At 41.7% G+C, this 19590-nt stretch overlaps 1 protein-coding gene across 2 annotated transcripts in view; it reads left to right on the top strand.

Moving 5' to 3' along the window:
• Positions 1-1159: 1159 nt before the first annotated feature.
• PPM1A (protein phosphatase, Mg2+/Mn2+ dependent 1A) overlaps positions 1160-19590 on the top strand; it is a 33675-nt gene continuing 15244 nt past the window's right edge. For both annotated transcript variants that reach the window (XM_049828639.1, XM_049828638.1), the window contains exons 1-3: positions 1160-1497; positions 16098-16949; positions 18769-18886. In XM_049828639.1, coding sequence (XP_049684596.1) covers positions 16116-16949; positions 18769-18886 — 952 coding nt within the window. In that variant the 5' untranslated portion in view covers positions 1160-1497; positions 16098-16115. The remainder of the gene's footprint in view (positions 1498-16097; positions 16950-18768; positions 18887-19590) is intronic.

Genomic DNA, 19590 nt, shown 5'->3' with positions numbered 1-19590 from the left:
TGCCAGCGGTCGTGCTTTCAGCGGGGAAGCCTGCAGGGCTCCGGTTCAGGCGGCTGAGAGGATATCCCAGCGCGTCCCTGCGGCCGTGCGCCTGCCCGCGGCTTTGGGGACGGGGCACTACCAGGGCGCCTTTTCCTCAGCTCGTCCCAGCCGAGGAGCCTGAAGCGCTGCTCCCCACGCCCGGCGCCTCCTCAGGGAGGCGAAGACGCCGCTGCGGCCGATCCCGCCAGGGCCCCGCTGCCCGCTCCCATGGCCTCTGGCGAGCAGCGAGCGTGAGCTGCTGCTGCTGCTGCTGCTGCTGCTGCCGCCGCCGCCGCCACGGGACCGAGACCGGGACCGGGACCGGGACCCAGCGCAGAAGCCGCCCGCCCTCGCCTCAGCCTCTCCCCTGAGGGAAGGGGGCGGTGCCGATGACGTCTTCGCCCGCCCGAGCTCGTGCCTCTCCCACGCGCCCCGCGCATGCTCAGTGCGGCCCAGCTCGGGACCGGGGGGGGCGGCACACGGGACGGAGGGTGATGTAATACCTTTAACGGCCTCGCTCCGTTCCCGCCCCCCCCCCACCCCCCCCCGGCCTTTGCAGTTTCCCCCAGCCCCAACATCCGGGTACCCCGCCCGCTACGGCAGAGGCGGGTTTTTGCTCTGAAAAGAGGCGCTTGTCGCGTTTTGGTGTTTTTTTTTGTGTGTGTGTGGTGTTTTGTTGGGGTTTTTTTATTTATTTTATTTTAATAACGGGAGGGGGGGGGGGGGTGAGAGGAAGGGGCGGCCGGCGCGTGCGCACGCGCCCCGCGGCGAGGAGGGGAGAGGGCGCGGGGGGGGGGGGGGGCGCGCGCGCCCGCCCTGGCTCCCACCCTCTCTACCCCCCCCCCCCCCACTTTTCCCTTTCCCCCTGCGGCGCGCGGCCGCGGCGGGGGAGGGGAGCGGCGGGCAGGCTAGGCGCGCGGTGGCGCGCCTGCGCGGAGCAGGCGGAGGAGGAGGAGGAGGCGGCGGCGGCGGCGCAGTGTGTGTGTGTGTGTGTGTCTGCGCGAGAGAGGCGGCGGCGGCGGCGGCGGCGGCGGCTGGGGGGGGGGGGTGGACGACGCTCCGCGGCGCTGCGCGAGTGGGCGCGGAGCTCGGGCGGGAGGGAGGGAGGGAGGGAGGGGGCCGGGGAAAGGGGGGGGGGGGGCGGCCGGCCGAGCGGCGGCCGGCGAGCAGCGGCGAGCGAGGAGGGGGGAGAGGAGCGGGGGCGAGATGAGCGCTGGGCTCCCCCTGGGCAGAGAGCCGCCCTCCGCAGCCGCCGCCTGTGAATGAACTGAGGCGAAGCCGCCAGCCGGGTGCCCCCCCCCCCCCCCCCTTCTCCTCCTCCTCCTCCTTCTCCCCCCTCCTTCCCCTTCTCCCCCGGCCCGCCCGCCGGCCCCACCGCGGACGTCCCCGCCTGCCCCCGGCCTCCCTGCCCCCACGCACCTTCGGGAACGCGGCCCTGTCCGCCACAACCGGCGCCGTCCGCCGCGGCCGGGGGGGGTAAGTGGCGCTGCGCAGTGCGGGGCCTTCGGCGGGCCGGGCTGAGGGGGTGGCGGCGGGGAGGGCCGCGGCCGCCGCCTGGGCCGCGGGGCCTGTAAACAAGCCGGGGGGGTGGCCTGCGCGGGGGCCGCTGTCCCTCTCGGCTCTGTGGGAGAGGGGGAGGGCCGGTGGTGGGGTGCGGGGGTGTGGGGGGGTCGTTCCTCCCGCAGCCCGGGTGAGGAGCGAGGCGCCATCCCCGGCGGCAGCAGCAGCTGGTACCGGCTCGGTGAGAGGGAGGGAAATGGGAAGGGGGACGGCGCGGGTGCGAGTCTGCTTGGGATGCTGCTGCCAGGGGCTTACCCCCCCACCCCCCCCCCCCCAATCCCCATCCTTCTCCCCTCCACCCCAGGGCTGAAGGTGGCCGGGCCGTGGGGCTCCGCTGCGCAGCCCCTGCATTGCAGGCGCCTTTGCGAAAGGGTGGGGGGTGGCACGGCAGCCCCCTTGGGGCTGGGCATGGGGAAAGAAAGGGAGGAGGAGGGTAAGCGGAGGGGTTTGGGCCTGGCTCAGGTAGCAGCAGCAGCTTTCCTTTTCTCTCTCCCCCCCCGCCTTTTCTTGGCCAATTCAGAGTTCATTTAATAGTGGCTATAAACAGCCTCCTCTCCCATCGCCACCCAAACGCTTGGGGCACGGCACTGGGGAAAAAAAAAAAAAAAGAAAAAAAAAAGAACGAACGCATCTATTTATAAAGCACTCCACCCTAGCGAGGGTCGGAGCATCAAGCACTCCCCAAATAGTGACATTATTATGCAGCGGGCGGTTTTCCTTTGCCAACGCCTTTCAGGCATTTAAAGTTTCAGAGAGATTTCGCTGCCTTTGAAAACAATGTCGTGAGGAGAGGTTACGATGATCTTATGTGATCTGTCATAGCGTGCATGTTAAAAGTAGATAGAAGAAAATGCTGTCCTCGATTAAAAAGTTGTCCAGTGATGTACTGGGTAATTGGGCTTGTGTGTTAAATGCCAGAGGTTCTGAGCATACATCTAACCTTTTCATTACGTAGCTTGTATTATAGTAGATATCATACAGCTTTAAGACTGGCTGCAGGTTAATAGTTTCAGAAGAATTGTTTTTGTAGACGTCTGTTCAATATGTATTTGTATTTATTTAGTACAGTTAAGGCATTTCAGTGTTGCCGTGTGTATGGCAAAATTTTGTTGTTGCAAAACCAACGTTTAAGTTTACAGTAGTACTTGTGAGGAACTAGGGTTTTTTCCGAGTGGTACCTTTTGTCAAATGAGAAAGTCCTGGTCATTCGGGTGGCCTGTGTGGTAACCCTAAGGTTTAAGGCCCTGTATGTCATACAATGGAAATTTTTATTTTTTTAAGCAGAAGGCAGTTTTAGAACCTGGAAGTAGTAGGCTTGAAGGTAGGTGATACGTTTTCCGTATGTCGTGATGTTTAACATCAGAATAACTAGAATCATTCTATAAAGTAGAAGTTCTAACTCTTGTGATTCTAGGAAAGTACTTTCTAAATATGAGCCCGTGTGGCACTTTCCTGAGCCTGTACATGTACTGTTTCAGTGGTTAGGTGGCTGAAGCAGGATTCGTGAAGCACTAGTGAAATTAAAGCAAGGCAGCCGCTGTTACCCAGGACCCTGCATGAATTGCCAAATGACCAAAAAATTGTGAAAGTTCTACCCACGTTTCTTCTCTGGTAGCTTCTCTTCTGTTACTATTCATAGTTTTTCTATGAATAACATCAGAGACAGGGGATGGGGGGAAACATGGGTCAGGGAAGTTTTACATTTTACCTATCCAATCAAAGTAGCAATCAAAGGAAAGGTGTTGAAAGAAAGCACTTTCGGTGAGTGTACCAGCATTTTTCCCTGGGGTAGGGACAGCTGCTCCTGAAGTTTTCTCTTCCAGGCCTTTCTGGGTCTATCTTTTGTATGTGAGACTGGGCTAAGAGTGAAAGACTTGCTGATGCATCATGTCAGTTATTAATATTTTCCTCACAGACATAGATATCTGATAAAACTCTCTGATAAATGTAGTTTGTACTGGAAAGAGCTGGTCAGTACTCTCCTGCTCTTCTGGCATAGCCGTGTTTTTTCTCGTATATGGACAAGGCCCAGCTCTGGTTCATAGGTTTAGTCCCTTGGTTGGTGGTTGTCTGGTAAATCTCTCCCCTTGAGATACAGTAGAAAACGCTACCTGTTTTCCAAGTATTTACTTAACTGTCTATAGGTAAGCTTGAGATACTTTTGTTGAAACCGAGAAGATGGAGAGATGGAAATGCCAAGTGACTGGTGAAGCTTGCAGGTCTAAACAAGCAGAACTCACTTAGTGCAATTGGAATTAAAGCATACAAAAAAGTTTTTTCTATAAAATCAGGCTGGTTGCTTCTTATCTGGAGTGCAGCTTATGCAGTGAAGTTGAGTCATTCTTGCTGAGATAGCATTTTAAGAACTGTCGTTAAAATGCTTAGATATTTAACTCTGGCACAGTATAATTTGCAAACTTATGTAACTGGTATGTTTTTGAATGCAGCTGTCAATAAGAGATCTTATTGCACTTTTCCTTTTTAGTGGAACTAGGGAATATAAAGCAGCTGATTCCACAAGATGACCTCAATCTAAGTCACTTAACAATAACATATTTCTTACTAAAATACTGACGTTACTATTGACTTAATTTTTACATGTTCCAGTCTATTCTGATATAAAAATACTTTTTTACGTAATTGGCTAAGCAGAACTGCATTGCAATTAAGTGATTGAATAATGCAGGTAGTGCTATTAAATAAGCAAGTTTTGGAATGGGAAGTACTGTAAAATAATTGTATGAATTTTATCTCTGCAAACCTGCAACTCGTTTTCAAGACTTGAATAGTAACAGTGTTTGAAGTCAAGACAATAGTGGCTCAGCTTAGCTACACCTGAGCCAAACAACATTTATTCTTACTATTGCATGTGGCCCTTTGTAATTTTTGCTCCTCTTTTCTCATCGTACCTCACTTTTACATTTTTTTTGAAACATTGGTGTATCATCAGTAACTGTTTTTAAATGATGCAACCTGTAGTCTCATTTGTTCTTTAGAAAATTAAGCTCTTTTTGGATACTGCTTTGTTGCTAAATTCTTACTGATTTCTGTAGTTTTAGTCACGTGATCCAAATTTCAGTTAGAAGTACTAGGATAAGAAATAAACTTCTTTAAATTTTAAACGTGCTTAACTTCAATGCTCAAATTGCAAAGTGTAAAGTCTGTAAAAAAATATGTAATCCCTGAGAAAACGGCAGTGTTCTTAGGATATTTAGAAGATCCAGGGAGTGTACATAAAATGTGATTTTTATGGCATTTTATGTACATTCGGTTAACCAGTGCATAAAAATGTTGTTTAAGAAGGACGCCTGTATTTGAGCCGTGATGTGGTGTGGATCACAGTGATAGCAGCATCTCCTTGCAGCTTCTTTTTGTTGCTCCTGTTGCTCTCTGCCTGTGAAGGAACAATTTAGGATTTATTAAGATTTAATATTGCTAGAGTAAATCATTTAAATCGGAAGACTAGGAAGGATGTTTAGACCAAGAAAATTATAAACGGGGCAGGAGAAGAAAGCAGGTGTGATACCATGGGAGTGAGTAGACTGATTTTTATTCTTAGATAGCAGTAGTATCCGGCTGAGTGTTTCAGGTCTTAAACCAATGCTATAAGGTCTGCTTTTCTATATTTCTATCTGCTAAACTCTGCTCTGTGTTAAACCACATACTAAGTTACAGATGTCTGTCAAGTCTCTATCTTTTTTTTTTTTTTTTTTTTGTTTAACCTGAACAAGCCTTTGTCTTACTGGGTGTTCATTTTCATTTTTTTGTTTTCACATACTGGTAAAATCAACTAATGGATATTTCAGCTTGCTACTGAAGGCTACAAAACAGTGTGTGTTTATAAATATGTGAAACAGTTGCTCAGATTTTTTTACCAGCTCTTCTAAAAAGGTGTTTATGTGTGACTAAACAGAATAAAAACTTCCTTCATCTACAGATAGTTCCAATGAAGTACACTTCTACTGTTTAGAGTGTAAACTTTATAGCAGTATACTAGCAAAAGAGCATCTAAGAGTGATACCAAGGAAAAAACAAAACTGGCTCATCAGGTTTCAATTTTGAAATGTAGAGAAATGCTAGCAGTTTACACATAGAGGAAAAAGTACGTTAGCCACTTTATTGCTAACATCTTAGTTCTCAGTTCAGGTAAGAATATTTTAATAGATAAAAAGGTGTCTAAAGTCTTCTAAGATAATAGTTTACAAACCCAAGAAACTCAAGTGTAATGTTACTTGTATTCTGATAGCTGCAGTTTAAACAAAGCACTTAAAATGTGCTTATGCTGATGCTCCACATGCAACTGAATTATGTGGGACTACTCAGATATATGATATTGCTCTCATGCTTAAATGCCTTGCTGGATTGTGACCTAGAGGATGAAATGTGCTTTCATGTTTGGGTCTCAGCTGTAACTTTTAAGGATTTTCTGTATCTGTGCATACAATTCACTTTAACTGCCAACTGTACTTTCGATCTGGAATTTGAATGGTAGTTGGTATTCTTCTTGACCATATATCACAGCTATTTGTGCATAAAATTCTGTTGTATTTTTTACTTGCGCAATACCCTAAAATGCAATAGCCACGAGAACTGTGTAAACTGTGCCTAAGCTCTTTGTGTTTGGGGATGAGTTTAAGGAATTCTCCAGCTGTCCACCAAGTTAAGTAAAACCCAATCTTTGGAAAGGGGTGCAGAATGTAGAAAAATGTGGGCAGGTAAATGGTTAGTATTAAATTATAGGAACATTTAATGAAGAAAGGATCAGTTTCTATCAGTAAATACTTTTCTGGTTCCCCCAAACACTTAGAGTAAGTATTTGGACAGACCCTTCTTAAAAATCTAGTACTGCTTCCCTCTGTAAGGAACCATTCTGAGGCTGCGGAATGAGGCCTTGTAAGCTTAGGAAATGTTGGCATTCATAGCTTATATTTTGAAGAGCAGGTGAATTCGACAATGCCCTCATTCAGTGACCAGATTATTTAGAGCTGCAATGAACTCAAGTTTGGACTTGGAGCACCTTACTGCCTTGTTCATCATAAGCTAATCTGTCAGCTCTGCACTGATAGTGACAGAAGTAAACTTGGTAATCAGCGTGACCCTCAGAGGAAAGCCTTCTGTCCTGAAAGTTATTGTCTGCATAAAAGGCTAAAACAATAGGGTTTTTCCCTTGGTTTCTTTTTTTATATTTTTATGTAGTCTTGGGGGGAAAAATTACTTTATTGCAGCAGTCATGCTCTATCCTTGTTCTTTTAGTGAGATAGGAATGCTGGGGATGTGAGGGCAAAATAGACTTGTAAATAAAAGCTCTGTGTGTGTACAAATGAACAAACTCCAGCTTTTCCTAAGCTTTGAGGATTTGACTTCCAGGTCTTAATGTGCTTCTGGCATAGTTTTGATGTCATTTCCTTGCAAGCAAAGCCAGGTTACAGCTGTACACTTCAGAACATTTCCTATTTTATTCCCATTTTATTCTCATGTCTAGTCATCAGGTTTTAAGTCTCCTCTATGCTGCTTTTCCTATATCCTTACCAGAATAGCAGTCATGTTCCTGAGATTAGAACCCCACAAATATTTTCATGTAAAATGAAGGGACTGGGAAGTTGCTTATGTATGTTTCTTTGAATTATTTCATAATATTCAGTACTTGGCTAAACAGGAAATTTTGGGGCCTTCATGCAACCATGATTTTCTCATCATTGGGCACATGCATACTGGTTGCGTTTTCTCTAAATAGTTTATTTTACTCCCAAGCACTATCTGTATAAACTTTATTTTCACTTGTCTTTTATTTTTCTATACTGATAAATAAATTACTCATAAGACAAATCAGAAATAGGTGGCTGATGCTTATTGTTGAAGTTAGGGAGATCTGAAGTTTGAAAGCTTTAAATAATTATTTAAAAAGAAGACGAGTGGCCATGGTGAGCAACTGGAGACACAAAGTCTAAAAATTAAAGAGGAGGTAGTGTGATGATTCCATGTGTTCAATTTTCTTTAAGGTATATAGGACTGTATTAGATTTTAAGATGTTTGTGGGGAGATTATCAGTGAAGCAGTATGACAGAAGGATGGTGGGATTCTATAAGAATTCATACATATTACCGCAGGCGACAATACCAAGTTAACTGTAAAAAAGTGGCAGTTTCCTGAACTTCATCACCACAGATGAGAGTGTGTGCGAGTGTAATTTTTTTGCTGTATTTCAGGAATGGTTCAATTGATGCACCTGGTGTTCTGTTGATTTTTTTTAAATTACTGTAGTTAAAGCATCCCTTTGTTTTTGGAGTCTCGGTGAATAATCCCATTGCGACCTTTTTCCATGTAGCATCATTTTCCTAGTTTATTTTAACACTTCAGCTAAAACACTGACAAAGACTAATTGACGGTAGCTTGACTTCACTCCAGTGGCTTTTGAACAACCTGAACAGTCCTGGACATTCTAATAAGTCAGTCTGGTCTAGAGGCTAGTAACTTCACTTTCTTTTTTGGGTAGTGGCAGGATGGGCTAGGACTCCAGTTCTGTCTTGATTTTTCTGAATAGGTTTAGCTGAACTTGATAAAAAAGCAAATGCTTGTTGGTTGGTTGGTTTTTGTTTTTTTTTCTTTCTGGCACAGAAATAGCAGTGGAGTAGTGTGATTCGTCCACTAAAGAAAGCATTCCTCTATGAATCTTCAACTTTTTTCTTTTTTTTTTTTTAATGGTAGGTATTGTTTGATAATACTAGCAGTGAACAAAGTTGCTGAGGCTTGAAGCTGTAAATGAGAGATCCAAAAAATGAAATTTAAAGAACGGAGTTTTTTAGCTATTACTTGAAGCATTTGATATGTTCAGATCTGTTCAATTCTTGGACTTTCAGTGGCTTGTACTCAAGTAAGAATTGTCAATTAGGCCCATGATGTCCAGAAGTGGGGTAATATTCTGTTATGATGGTAGATGACAGTGGCAGAGCACCCTTGGTATTACAAATACTGGGAAAAAAAATGGTAATTCACCTTTTATGACTTACTATAACTTCATTCTTCTGTGTTGTCTTTTTCTGTTTCCTTTTCACCCATATTTTCTTTCTGGTGAAACTATTGCTGTGCATAGTTCTGTTGGAATAGCTGCATAGCACTGTATACTCTATACTCTTTGTGATATGAGCAGTTTGGTTGGAATTCTTATTTTCACTTGTTTGCCTTGCTCTTTCAAAAAAATTGAATTTTGATGTATCTCATTGATATATAAAATGAAGCAAGGCCTTTCTTTCTCCTGACTTCTGTCTACATAGGCAGCAGCTTCCTTGGATCTTCCAGTTCCTTTTTACAGTGTTTGCTTCAATGGGGCTTTGAATTTTGGCTGGAGTCTGCAGGAGTTTGTGTGCTATTAACAAAGCAGTTGTCTAATCTCTGTGTCTAAAATGGGTGTCTTTTTTTATCTTCCAACACTTTTAAGTAAGAAATCTTTGGAAAGTGAAGTAGAACCAGAAGGGTGCTGAACTGAACACCAGCATGGACATGTTTTCTGCTTATTAATGCTTTCAAGCAAGGACCTTGGCTTTTTCATTCTCTTACTGTTCAGACAGCAGCATATGAATTTATGCAGAGCTACCTCATTGATTTTCATAGTACTTCTTAATGCTATTTTGGTTGTCTACAGTTTTTCATAGTGATTGGGCTGATTGTACTTTTGATACTGCTGCCTAGTGGTTTTTTTCGTATGCTTTCCCACCTGTGATTTGTAGAACAAATATTTAGAAAGAAACAAGTGTTCTGTCTGGGCTAAGAAGTATTACCTTAATTGTATTCTGAGGGTGCCAGTCATGGTGGGATCCTGATGAGTGACTGGTACTTGTGGATGCAAGTTCTATCTCCTCTCAAAATCAATGTAGTGATTTTTCTATTCCCAGCAGTGGTCCTAGAGATTCTGGAAGGAAGTTATTTTCTTCAGTAACTGACCACAGAGCAAAAGGAAAACAACTTCATAAAGAAATCTTGAAACTACACCACCATCTTTCAGATTTCTGCAGGAACAATTTGTTAGAGAGATAAATTATCTTTTTCAATGTCCAGGCCTTTCTTTTTCAAAAATCAGATTACATACATCTCCTTTGGAGAGAGTTTGAACCTCAGCCAAAGTACATTCATATCAAGAATAGCAGCTCCTAGTTTAACCTTGGAACAGGTTTAGTTGTCTGCAGGCAAGGTAGGTAGGTAGGAGCAGAAAAAGGTGTTTTAAGAAAAAGCTGGAACATGTTGCTGGAGGGAGGGTGTTAGAAATGGTTACCTTCTATGTTCCAGAAGACTTTTGGAGGCTCTAGCAATCCTGCCCAAAATCCTACCTACCCTGCCGTACACACACACGAAAAATAAATTGACATAGAAAAACAAGTGGGCTAAAATACTTTGCTGCTTAGTATAGGGAGGCATTCAGAAAGGCTGTCAGCTCCTAGCAAGGAGAAAAGATTTTAAGCAGAAGAGAAGTTACGTTTAAAAACCAAAACTCACAAAACAACGTAGCTCAGCAAAAGGCAGTGCCTGTGGACCAGCTATCAAGAGGTCAGAGCTCATAGGTGTCTGTATCAGAGGTGCAGTGATTTAGTGATTTTCTGCTGTGGTATGAAGTTGTAATTGTAATCACTGTTGCATATTAATTACAGGGATAGAGGGAGGGTAAGTGGGGAAAGGTTGAAACAGTTCATACTTTCCCTTGTACACACAGAGTCATTAATATGCTTATGTTTGGGGGGTTTTTTTGCCCTCTCACTTGCATCCATGTATAGATGTTCTTGCCTGTCTGAAGGCCTGTTTCTGACAGCTTTGATATTTCTCCTTACTTTCTTTAAACTAATGTTTCCAGCTGTCTACTTTTTCCTGTTCCCTTTGTCTGCCACATGCCATAGCTCCTACATCTGTCCTGAAACAAAAAATTGGTATTATTATTACAAACTTCCTTACCCCTGTGGGTAATTTCTTATGTTCTTCTATTTGCAATTGTCCTACTGAAATATAATGCAGACTACACTTGCATCTCCAAGAAGCAGGTATTCTGGTGGGGAAATTGTGTGTTAGTCCATGTTTATTAAAATAGCACCATTTCTGTATTTTATTTCTTATTTTTCATAGAAAATTCATGTCTCCTAGTTGGCCATGTGTGCCTGTGTCTGAAAGTACACATTCAGAAACATCAACTGTAATTTTCAGTACTTTATTGATGTTGTTGAACCGTGAGTGCCAAAACTCAGTCATATAGCCTCCAATAGTTTTTAAATAGTTTCATTGGCAAGAAGCTTTTTCATGACTTCATTCAGCCCATGACTGTGGTGTAATTATGTCTCCTCATCTGTGTGTTCTGTTTTATTTTAGTCATTCTTCCGATCCCTGGAATGATCTCTGACATTTTGTTTGTTAACATTAATTGATTTGGGGCATCCAGTACGTACTGTCAGTTTTTCATTCAACAGGCACTAACTTCTGAAAATGTTTCCACATTTGCACAATTACATGTTGACTCGTTACTGCATCCAGCCTGCTTAAGGCAGGGGGCAAAGTACCACAGATCAGATTGGACTTGAAGTGATCAGATGCCCTTTTTCTATTCAGTAGCAGTCTGTATAATTTGGTGACTTGCTCTGTGTCCCATAGTTCAAGTTAAGGTTGTAATCTTTCTTTATGGTGCTCATTACAACACACAGGGGGTAATGTCATTTAGAGAATTGTTCCAGGAAATTGGAGTGTGGGGTCGTTTCTCAGCTTAGTTTGAACAAGTGCCTAGGACTTCAGTGTGGTTCGTGTAAGCAGCTTATCCTAGTGGAAGGAATACAACTTGAACATTGTTTGAAAAGGATTATTAAATTACATACTGTTCAAGTACAAGTTTAAGATGGTGGTGGTTGGTTTTCTTGGACAAGGTGATCAAATCCTTGTCTGAATTCCTTGGAAAAAGAAATTGTCTTTTTACAGGGGTACATGGAGTTACATTAACTGTCCTTTGTGAACAGTTTAAGACTTATCTTCATTCGAACCTTCAAGCAAATGAATAAGCAAATATCAAAACAGTAAAATTTATTTTCGTGTGTATCAGAAGGCATTACAGTTGTGCTGTCTGGATAGCACAATTTGAGGGACAAATGAAGGGGCAAAGAGATTTCATGCATTCCAGTGATGTATCTGTGGTTGTCCATGGTTGTCCATGGTCCGGTATACTAATTACCCTCCTTTTCTTTGCCACTCTGTTCTCCATTTGCATCTATTTTCAAGGAGTTTAGCTACTGACTCTTCAGCATGCTCCATTCATTATTTTAGTTTTGTTTCTAATGCTTCAGTCCTTTGAATTTTGGCACTCTTGTGTTTTATCCAAGATCTTGTTACTTGTGTTGATTTTTCTAGGCCCTGTACAGTATTCTTGCTTTTCTGTCTGCAAACTGCAACTTGAGAGGTTTGGGGGTTTTTGAGTTTTTTTGCACTTGCTGTAGAGGCTGTCCTTCAGTTTGACCTCCACAAAATCAGCATTTCAGAAGTCATGGTTTGGAGGCACTTGCAGATGCATAGATACTCGTTTTTATGCATAGGGGTCCATTTTCACTTTTAGTTCTGTTCAGAACCTTCTCTATTCTTCAGAGCCAAAACCCAGGAACTTTGGCTGCAGAAAGCTCTTCTCTTTTAGGAGAAACTAATGGAAGTCACCGATACAGTTATGGTGAACCAAGAATCATCTTAGCTTAAAACTGAAGTTTGCTGGACTAATCTTTGTGGCAGTTGCAGTGCCATATGATGTTTTAGAGTTAGCATTTCTGAAGAAAGTTTTGCACCTCTGATCTTTTTACAGGACACTGCTACTATAGTACTGTTCAGAATTGTCCTTCTCTAAGAAAAAAAAGTGTGGTGTACGTTTGCCACTGAACTTCATGATTAAAGTGCATTTTCTCTTACTCTGGTTTTAATGGGAATAGGAAGAATGTCGGTCTCCTTTAGCACCCATGTGCATCATTCAAGCATCCTGAAAAATTGAGGCTTCCAGCGTAGAGGACTGGTTCTGCTTCCCGCTATGAGACTGCAGTTTTCTAACATGATTGCAGAAATGTGTGGCTGGGTTAAGAAGGGCAAAGGGAAGGGTAGTAAAATTATTTGGAGAATAAGGGTCATAGGATGAGGACTCCTGTTCAGGAAGATGACTAAAGAAATATGAGAGGGCTAAGTTAAACCATGTTCAGGATCGGTTGCTTTATTGCACATCATGCATGCAGACTGTTCTGGGTCTGACTTCTCTCTTTAGTGTTATTACATAACAAAGTCGTGCTGTAACTTGGGTGCTTGCACTGCTATAGGTTAATCTGATTTGCATGCAGAGTTATATGCTTAACTAAAGGTGTCATTCCAACTTAATCAGTATAGTGCTAAAACCACCTCATGAAAGAATGAAGAATGTACTCGTCATTTAGGTAGACACTGATGTGTGAAAGATGTTTCCATAGATGTGGACTCAAAAACAGGTCTAAAAGGTATTTTTAGTAGGAAGGAGGCACGTATGTTAGTCTTTTTGTGTGTGTGTGTGTCCGTCCCTTTTAAAAATAAGATATTTTTTTCTTATAACTAAGACTCTTTAAATTCTTCAGGTTTTAGTCATGCATAAGGGTGTGGGGGCAGAAGTAGCAGGTAGCCTCCGATTCATAAGAATTCACAGTTCGGTCATATTAAACGCAAATTTTTCTGAACAAGAATTGAAACCCTGAGAAAACTAAAGGTTTGGCATCTTCATCCTATCCACAAGTAAACTGTGCTTTCCCTTCAGATACAGTGAGGATTTTGAAAACTTGGCCTATTCTCCTACAGGTTTAGACTGGCATTCTGGTGAAAGTATGATTAGCTAGAGTGTTGCAAGGAAGGCAACTGCAGTTTGTTATTGCAGTTTTTGGAAGGTGATTACTTTATGCTATGGGCTGTGAATAATTTCCTAAGAAGTTGTTATGTGACCACGTTGTGGTTATCCTTCTGTCTGGTTGCATTTGCCTCTATGGTGGGTAGCTCGCACCCTTGAAAAATGATGTGTCGTCTCACCTACAAGGCTTAATTTAGAATAGCAACAGCTTTCAATTTACCTTCTAGGGAGGGATAAGGCAACTTGATTTTAAATGGAGAGTGGATTTGTTGATTTTTGAAGTGTTATACCAGTTCTGTACGAGTTGCTAGAACTGCATACGACCTGTCTGTATATATTTTTCATTGTGGTTTACATGACAAACTACTGAGAGGGACAAACAGCTTACAAAGCAGAACTCTGAATATTGTGTACATAGTAATGTGAGAGATTAGAAGGAAAACTGCCTTTTTTATTCCAAATCTGACAGTGCTTGTGGTCAGTTTAACTGTATCCTGTTTTAAACACAGTAATTCTGTTTGAAACACAGTAATAATGTAAAATACTTCACAAAAATGTGGCATTTGCCAGGGCAGTTTCTGCTTTTTGAGCTCTAAATTAAGGTGAAATAATTTAATATCTGCATTCTATTTTATGATCTCTTTGACAATAAGGAAGTGTTAAGTGTTAGTTTAAACTCTGCTGCTATCATGGAATGAATAAAAAGTATTATTCTACAAAATAACTCCCCATTTGATTTATGGCAGCATTCTGTAATTATTTTGATCACTCTGACTTCACTAGAGTTGCATGTGAAGATAAAAAAGTCTTAAGTCATATTTTTTTCCTAGCAACTGCAGTAATGTGAACCTCGTGCATGTGCTTAGGATACAAGACCAGTCAGTGTACGCTATAGATTTTGTTGGCTAGTTACAGTTTGCGTGGGCATATTTTGTGTTCACTTGAGAAGAGACAGAACTTAAGAGCAGGGCTTGGGGTGAGAGGAAGCAGAGGTGTACTGCTGCTGACATCTGTCTCCATACAGCTGACGTATGTGTGGCTTTTGTTTTTGTTAACAAAGCACCTGAGCCAAAGAGTGTATACCCAGTCCCTGTGCCTCACATTTGAATCACTGTTGTGGTGAGATCAAATATAAATATTTCTTGACAGTTTATTCTAATAAGTTCAGATGTTTTAGAAAGGTTGATAGTGGCTGGAAGAGACAATGTTGAAAAGCTTTGTTGGATATGTAGTGTCACTTATATAAGCTGGAGGTGTATTTCAATACAAGCATGTTATCAAAAAGTGGTCTTATCACTTAGAAAACTGATCAAATGTATTCCACAAGTTAAAACCTTCTAAAATCCCTATTGTACTAACTTGTCTGCTAGTGCAGCTGCTTAGTTGGGGCCTCACGTAAAATCTGTTTCAGAGACTCAGTTAATTTTTGTCCACTGTCTTCAAATAGAAAAGCTTATAGTCTTGTTCCATTACCTGGTATTGTATAACAGTGATTTGCACACTCTTTGATGCTTCCCAGGGCAGAATTTGCAAATATGTAAAATGTGTGACCTATTTTGTATGATTTTTTTAAATAATGAATGCACAAATAAACTGATGTGGATTAGCAGGGCGGGTTGGATGGTTAGGGTGTGAAAGCCATGAAGATAAACCAGTCAGTTTACGCTGGCTGCAAATACAATTCTTACTCTCTTAAGCATGCATCACATCCCAGTGATGGGAGGTGGAGGAGGATAGGGTGTGCAGTATATCGGTCTGACTTGAATAAGGAAGCATGAATTTACAAAATGTGTGATTTTATTTCCAAACAGATTTCCTTAGACTTGTCAGGGGCAGTTGTCTTTCAGTGAAGCATGAATACATTAAGGTTTTAAGTAAATCTGCAGCACAGACATCTGAGAAGCTTGCTGCGTAATTTAACTGAAAAATCTAAGGATGAGCTTTCACAAGATGGCTGAGCCAAACTAATGGCTTGCTGATGCCTAAAGGGACAGCTGCTCTATTCCTTCTGAGTTCTGCTCCTAGTTATCCAGTGTTGCCTCTCCTTTTATGCAAACTCTGGCATCATCTTGATCCTTTAGATCACTTTGTTTAAAAAAAAAACCAAAACAAAACACCACCAACCAAAGAAAAAACCGCGACCCTCCTATCCCAAAAGAAAACCTAATCAGTTTGCTTTTGTTTCCCCATCGCCATTGGAAAAGCAGAGTATGAGCAGGACTTTGTGGCCAGCGGGTAGGGATCTAGGGAATGCCACTGTCCTGCAAACATTGAACTCTTTCAGTGGCTCAGTAATCACAAGGACCATAGCTATTCAGATGTGTGCCAGTTAAGTCATGTTTCAAACTGATTTCGTACATACTTATACTAGAGGCTTTTCTCAGAACCATGAATGATAGTGGAATATAAATACTTGAAGTAAAACAGCTGAAGATACTAACAAAAATATGAAAAGTGCAGTTCAGCTGGTAGCAGTGTCCTTGTTTAAATTAGATGAAAGCAATGCAAATTTGGCTTGAGACACAGAAAAGTCAGCTTTATATCTGTGTATTTTTGCCATCTTAACATTATTTGGGCTATTATTTAATAGTTTCCAATAGGATGTTTAAACAAGAGGTGTTTAAGAAATATCTTAATAATCTTTTTTTTTTCTTTTTAGAACTGAAGGAGTGTCATCATGGGAGCATTTTTAGACAAGCCAAAGATGGAGAAGCATAATGCCCAGGGGCAAGGGAATGGGCTTCGTTATGGTCTGAGTAGTATGCAAGGCTGGCGAGTTGAAATGGAGGATGCACATACGGCTGTGATTGGTTTGCCAAATGGACTTGATGGATGGTCATTTTTTGCTGTATATGATGGGCACGCTGGATCACAGGTTGCCAAGTACTGCTGTGAGCATTTATTAGATCACATCACGAGCAACCAGGATTTTAAAGGGCCAGATGGGCCACCATCTGTGGAAAGTGTAAAGAGCGGCATCAGAACAGGTTTTCTGCAAATTGATGAACACATGAGAGTCATCTCTGAGAAGAAACATGGCGCAGACAGAAGTGGGTCAACAGCTGTGGGTGTCATGATTTCTCCCCAACATACATACTTCATCAACTGTGGAGACTCGAGAGGTTTACTTTGTAGAAACAGGAAGGTTCACTTCTTCACACAGGATCACAAACCAAGTAATCCACTGGAGAAAGAGCGTATACAGAATGCAGGTGGCTCTGTAATGATTCAGCGTGTGAATGGCTCTCTTGCTGTTTCAAGGGCACTTGGGGACTTTGATTACAAATGTGTCCATGGGAAAGGTCCTACAGAACAGCTAGTCTCACCTGAGCCTGAAGTTTATGAAATTGAGAGATCAGAAGATGATGATCAGTTCATCATACTGGCCTGTGATGGTATCTGGGATGTTATGGGAAATGAAGAGCTGTGTGACTTTGTGAGATCCAGACTTGAAGTCACTGATGACCTTGAGAAAGTTTGCAATGAGATAGTTGACACCTGCTTGTACAAGGTAGCCAAACTTGAGAGAAGAAGTTTACTGTGTTTTCACTATTAGAAGTTTATGAACAAGTTAAGAATAAGTTTTGATTCCAGTCTATAAGTATCCAATGGTTTATGTTAAAATGACTTTGACAGTCATTACCATGATTCCCACAAAAATGGTGATAGAGGGGGAACAAACACACAGGAGAAACAGTATGGCTTTGTGGGTGGTTTCGGTTAATGAAGAGTTTAAAATCATGTACAGATACGTTGTGATCATTGGGAAACTAGAAGCTGATGGGAATTTATGGGCAAGCCAAGGACAGTAACTGCTCTTTTCTGTTTCACAACATACTTTACAAAACCTTAACTCATAAGACTTAAATCAAGCTAGAGAATATTCTTTCCCTTCCTAATCTTCCTATGCTTTCTTGGGCATATAGTAGTAACGTAACTGTCATAATTACACCAAGATAAATGCAGAATGAATGAACCTTGACTTCATATTTTGCAGTTTAAAATTTCTTCTTGACTGTACGAAGATCTGACTTCCTAAGTTAGTTTTTATTCTGGTTTAATTACTGTATTTCTTATTCAGTGTTGTGTGATACAGCTCTGAAACTAGCTCAAGTAGAAGAAGATGGGACTGTTTTGTTTAATAAATCTGTGTAATTTTGTCTACCATAACTTCTACTTTGTATTAGTAGGTTGTAGGATGGTACAGTTATGGAAGAGATTTGAACTATTGAGTTTCATAGCTTGACACTTAATTTTCCAAAGGCAAGCTACAAGTCATAATGTAAAAAAGCCAACATTTTTGATACTAAGAGACAAGACAGCATCTCCGCTCTTGCCACATGACTAACAAGGTCATTGTTTCGCTATTGGAAAAATGTAATTGCTTTCCAACACTTTGGCAGATTGATAATGCATATATTTTTGCTCACAATTTTTGTCTGGTAGCCCTGAAAATAAATACCAGGGAAGGAACAGTGGTTTGTGGATGCTGTAAGCTTTGCAGTAGCCCACTGTCAGCACCTCCCCATATGCCCATATACTCTTGTTTTAAACACTGGCTTGTTCTTCATCTAGCTTACTTCAGTGAATTTAATTGGTGTTAAAAGTTAAGCATGTGGATGCGTGTTTGTAGACCAGAGCACAAGGGTATTGAAAGTAAACTAAACAGTTACTTTTCATAAGCAGAATGTGTTTGTATTTTAAGGTATTCAGTAGGTATTAGGGTTCTGTTTAGTTGGAGTTTTTAAATGTTTCTATTTCAAAGAATGCTTTTGTAAAGGCCTGGGCCCTTTCCAGCTGGTCTTTTAATGCATTCTCTCACTTGTAACTTTTCTTCCTTTTTAAAAAAACTGGGAGGGGGGGGAACCCTAATAGCTGTGATTTTAGGTGGAAGCACTGTCTGAATTCAACACCTCCCTACTTAGTGCTTTTAAGCAGTAACAGTTTTGTTTACCCATCTAATATTCAGCTGTTTTCCCAAAATTATTAGATAGTACTTAAAACAAGATGGAACACAACTTTGTAATTACATGTTGCTTGTTAGTAATGTCAATTTTTAAGAGACAATGGGCTGTCTGTAATTGGCTCCATATAGTCTTTAGACCATGAAGGAGGGAAGAACAAAGTGACTTAAAAGTTGTACTGAATGAATGGGCAGACTTCTGGAATTCTCCAAGGGTGTGGGGGGAAGTTAAGGCTAATGATAATATTAATCCATAGTAGTAAAAGTTGAATACCATATGATTTGTGAATTTTTGTGTGTAAAATGCTTTGATGTGTATTTAGCCTGGTGTGTATACATTCTCAAATCACTTTTTCTTTTCCACCAGGGAAGTCGAGACAACATGAGTGTGATATTGATCTGTTTTCCGAATGCACCAAAGGTATCGCCAGAGGCGGTGAAAAGAGAGGCAGAGTTGGACAAGTACCTGGAAAGCAGAGTAGAAGGTGGATCATTTAAAAAAAAATAAGTAACTTTGTTTCTAAACAGACCCCCTGGCCCCCTTCCCCTTCCAACAACTAAACTCTTAACAAATACAGGCTTTTTAATAGACCTTCAAGTGCCCTTGGCCATCTAGTGTACACCTCTGAAAAAGGCACTTATATAGTCCTGCTGTATGTCCTGAAAAAATTCGGGTGTGAAACTGCAGCAGCCTATAGCCCTGAAAATTATTCAGGTGGCAGAGAAATAATTAATTTGTGCTCAGTGTTCTTCATGAGTCCGCTGACGGTGCAAACTTCTGACCAGTAAATCCTGGTTCCTGTTACACGGAGTTAAATGAAATAATCAGAATATCTTGCAAAATGTCTGTGAAGATGGTAATTTGAGTGCCATTTTTCTATGTAGTTATGTACAAATTACTTAGCCATAATATTTTGTTATCCAATTATGGTAGGGTTACAGCTTGATTACTGTCATCTTTAAGGCACCTGCTAACGTATTTACTTATTTGAAAGTACATCAGAAATTTGTCAAAGCTAATCTTTAAGCATTCATGATGAGCAAAAGCTGGGAGCTCATCTTACTCTGTCAAAATTTTGCTTTAAATTTGTATTTTGGGAGTTCTTTAACTTTAGACTGAAACTGCAAGTCTTAGGCATTTTGGGTCACCTAACTAAAAATGATATTTGAAATCAGTTTGCTTTAAAAG

Source organism: Accipiter gentilis, chromosome 25 (assembly GCF_929443795.1).
Source record: "Accipiter gentilis chromosome 25, bAccGen1.1, whole genome shotgun sequence".
Lineage (NCBI taxonomy): Eukaryota > Metazoa > Chordata > Aves > Accipitriformes > Accipitridae > Astur > Astur gentilis.
Note: the sequence above shows the minus strand (reverse complement) of the source record. Positions and strands in the feature narration are given on the sequence as shown.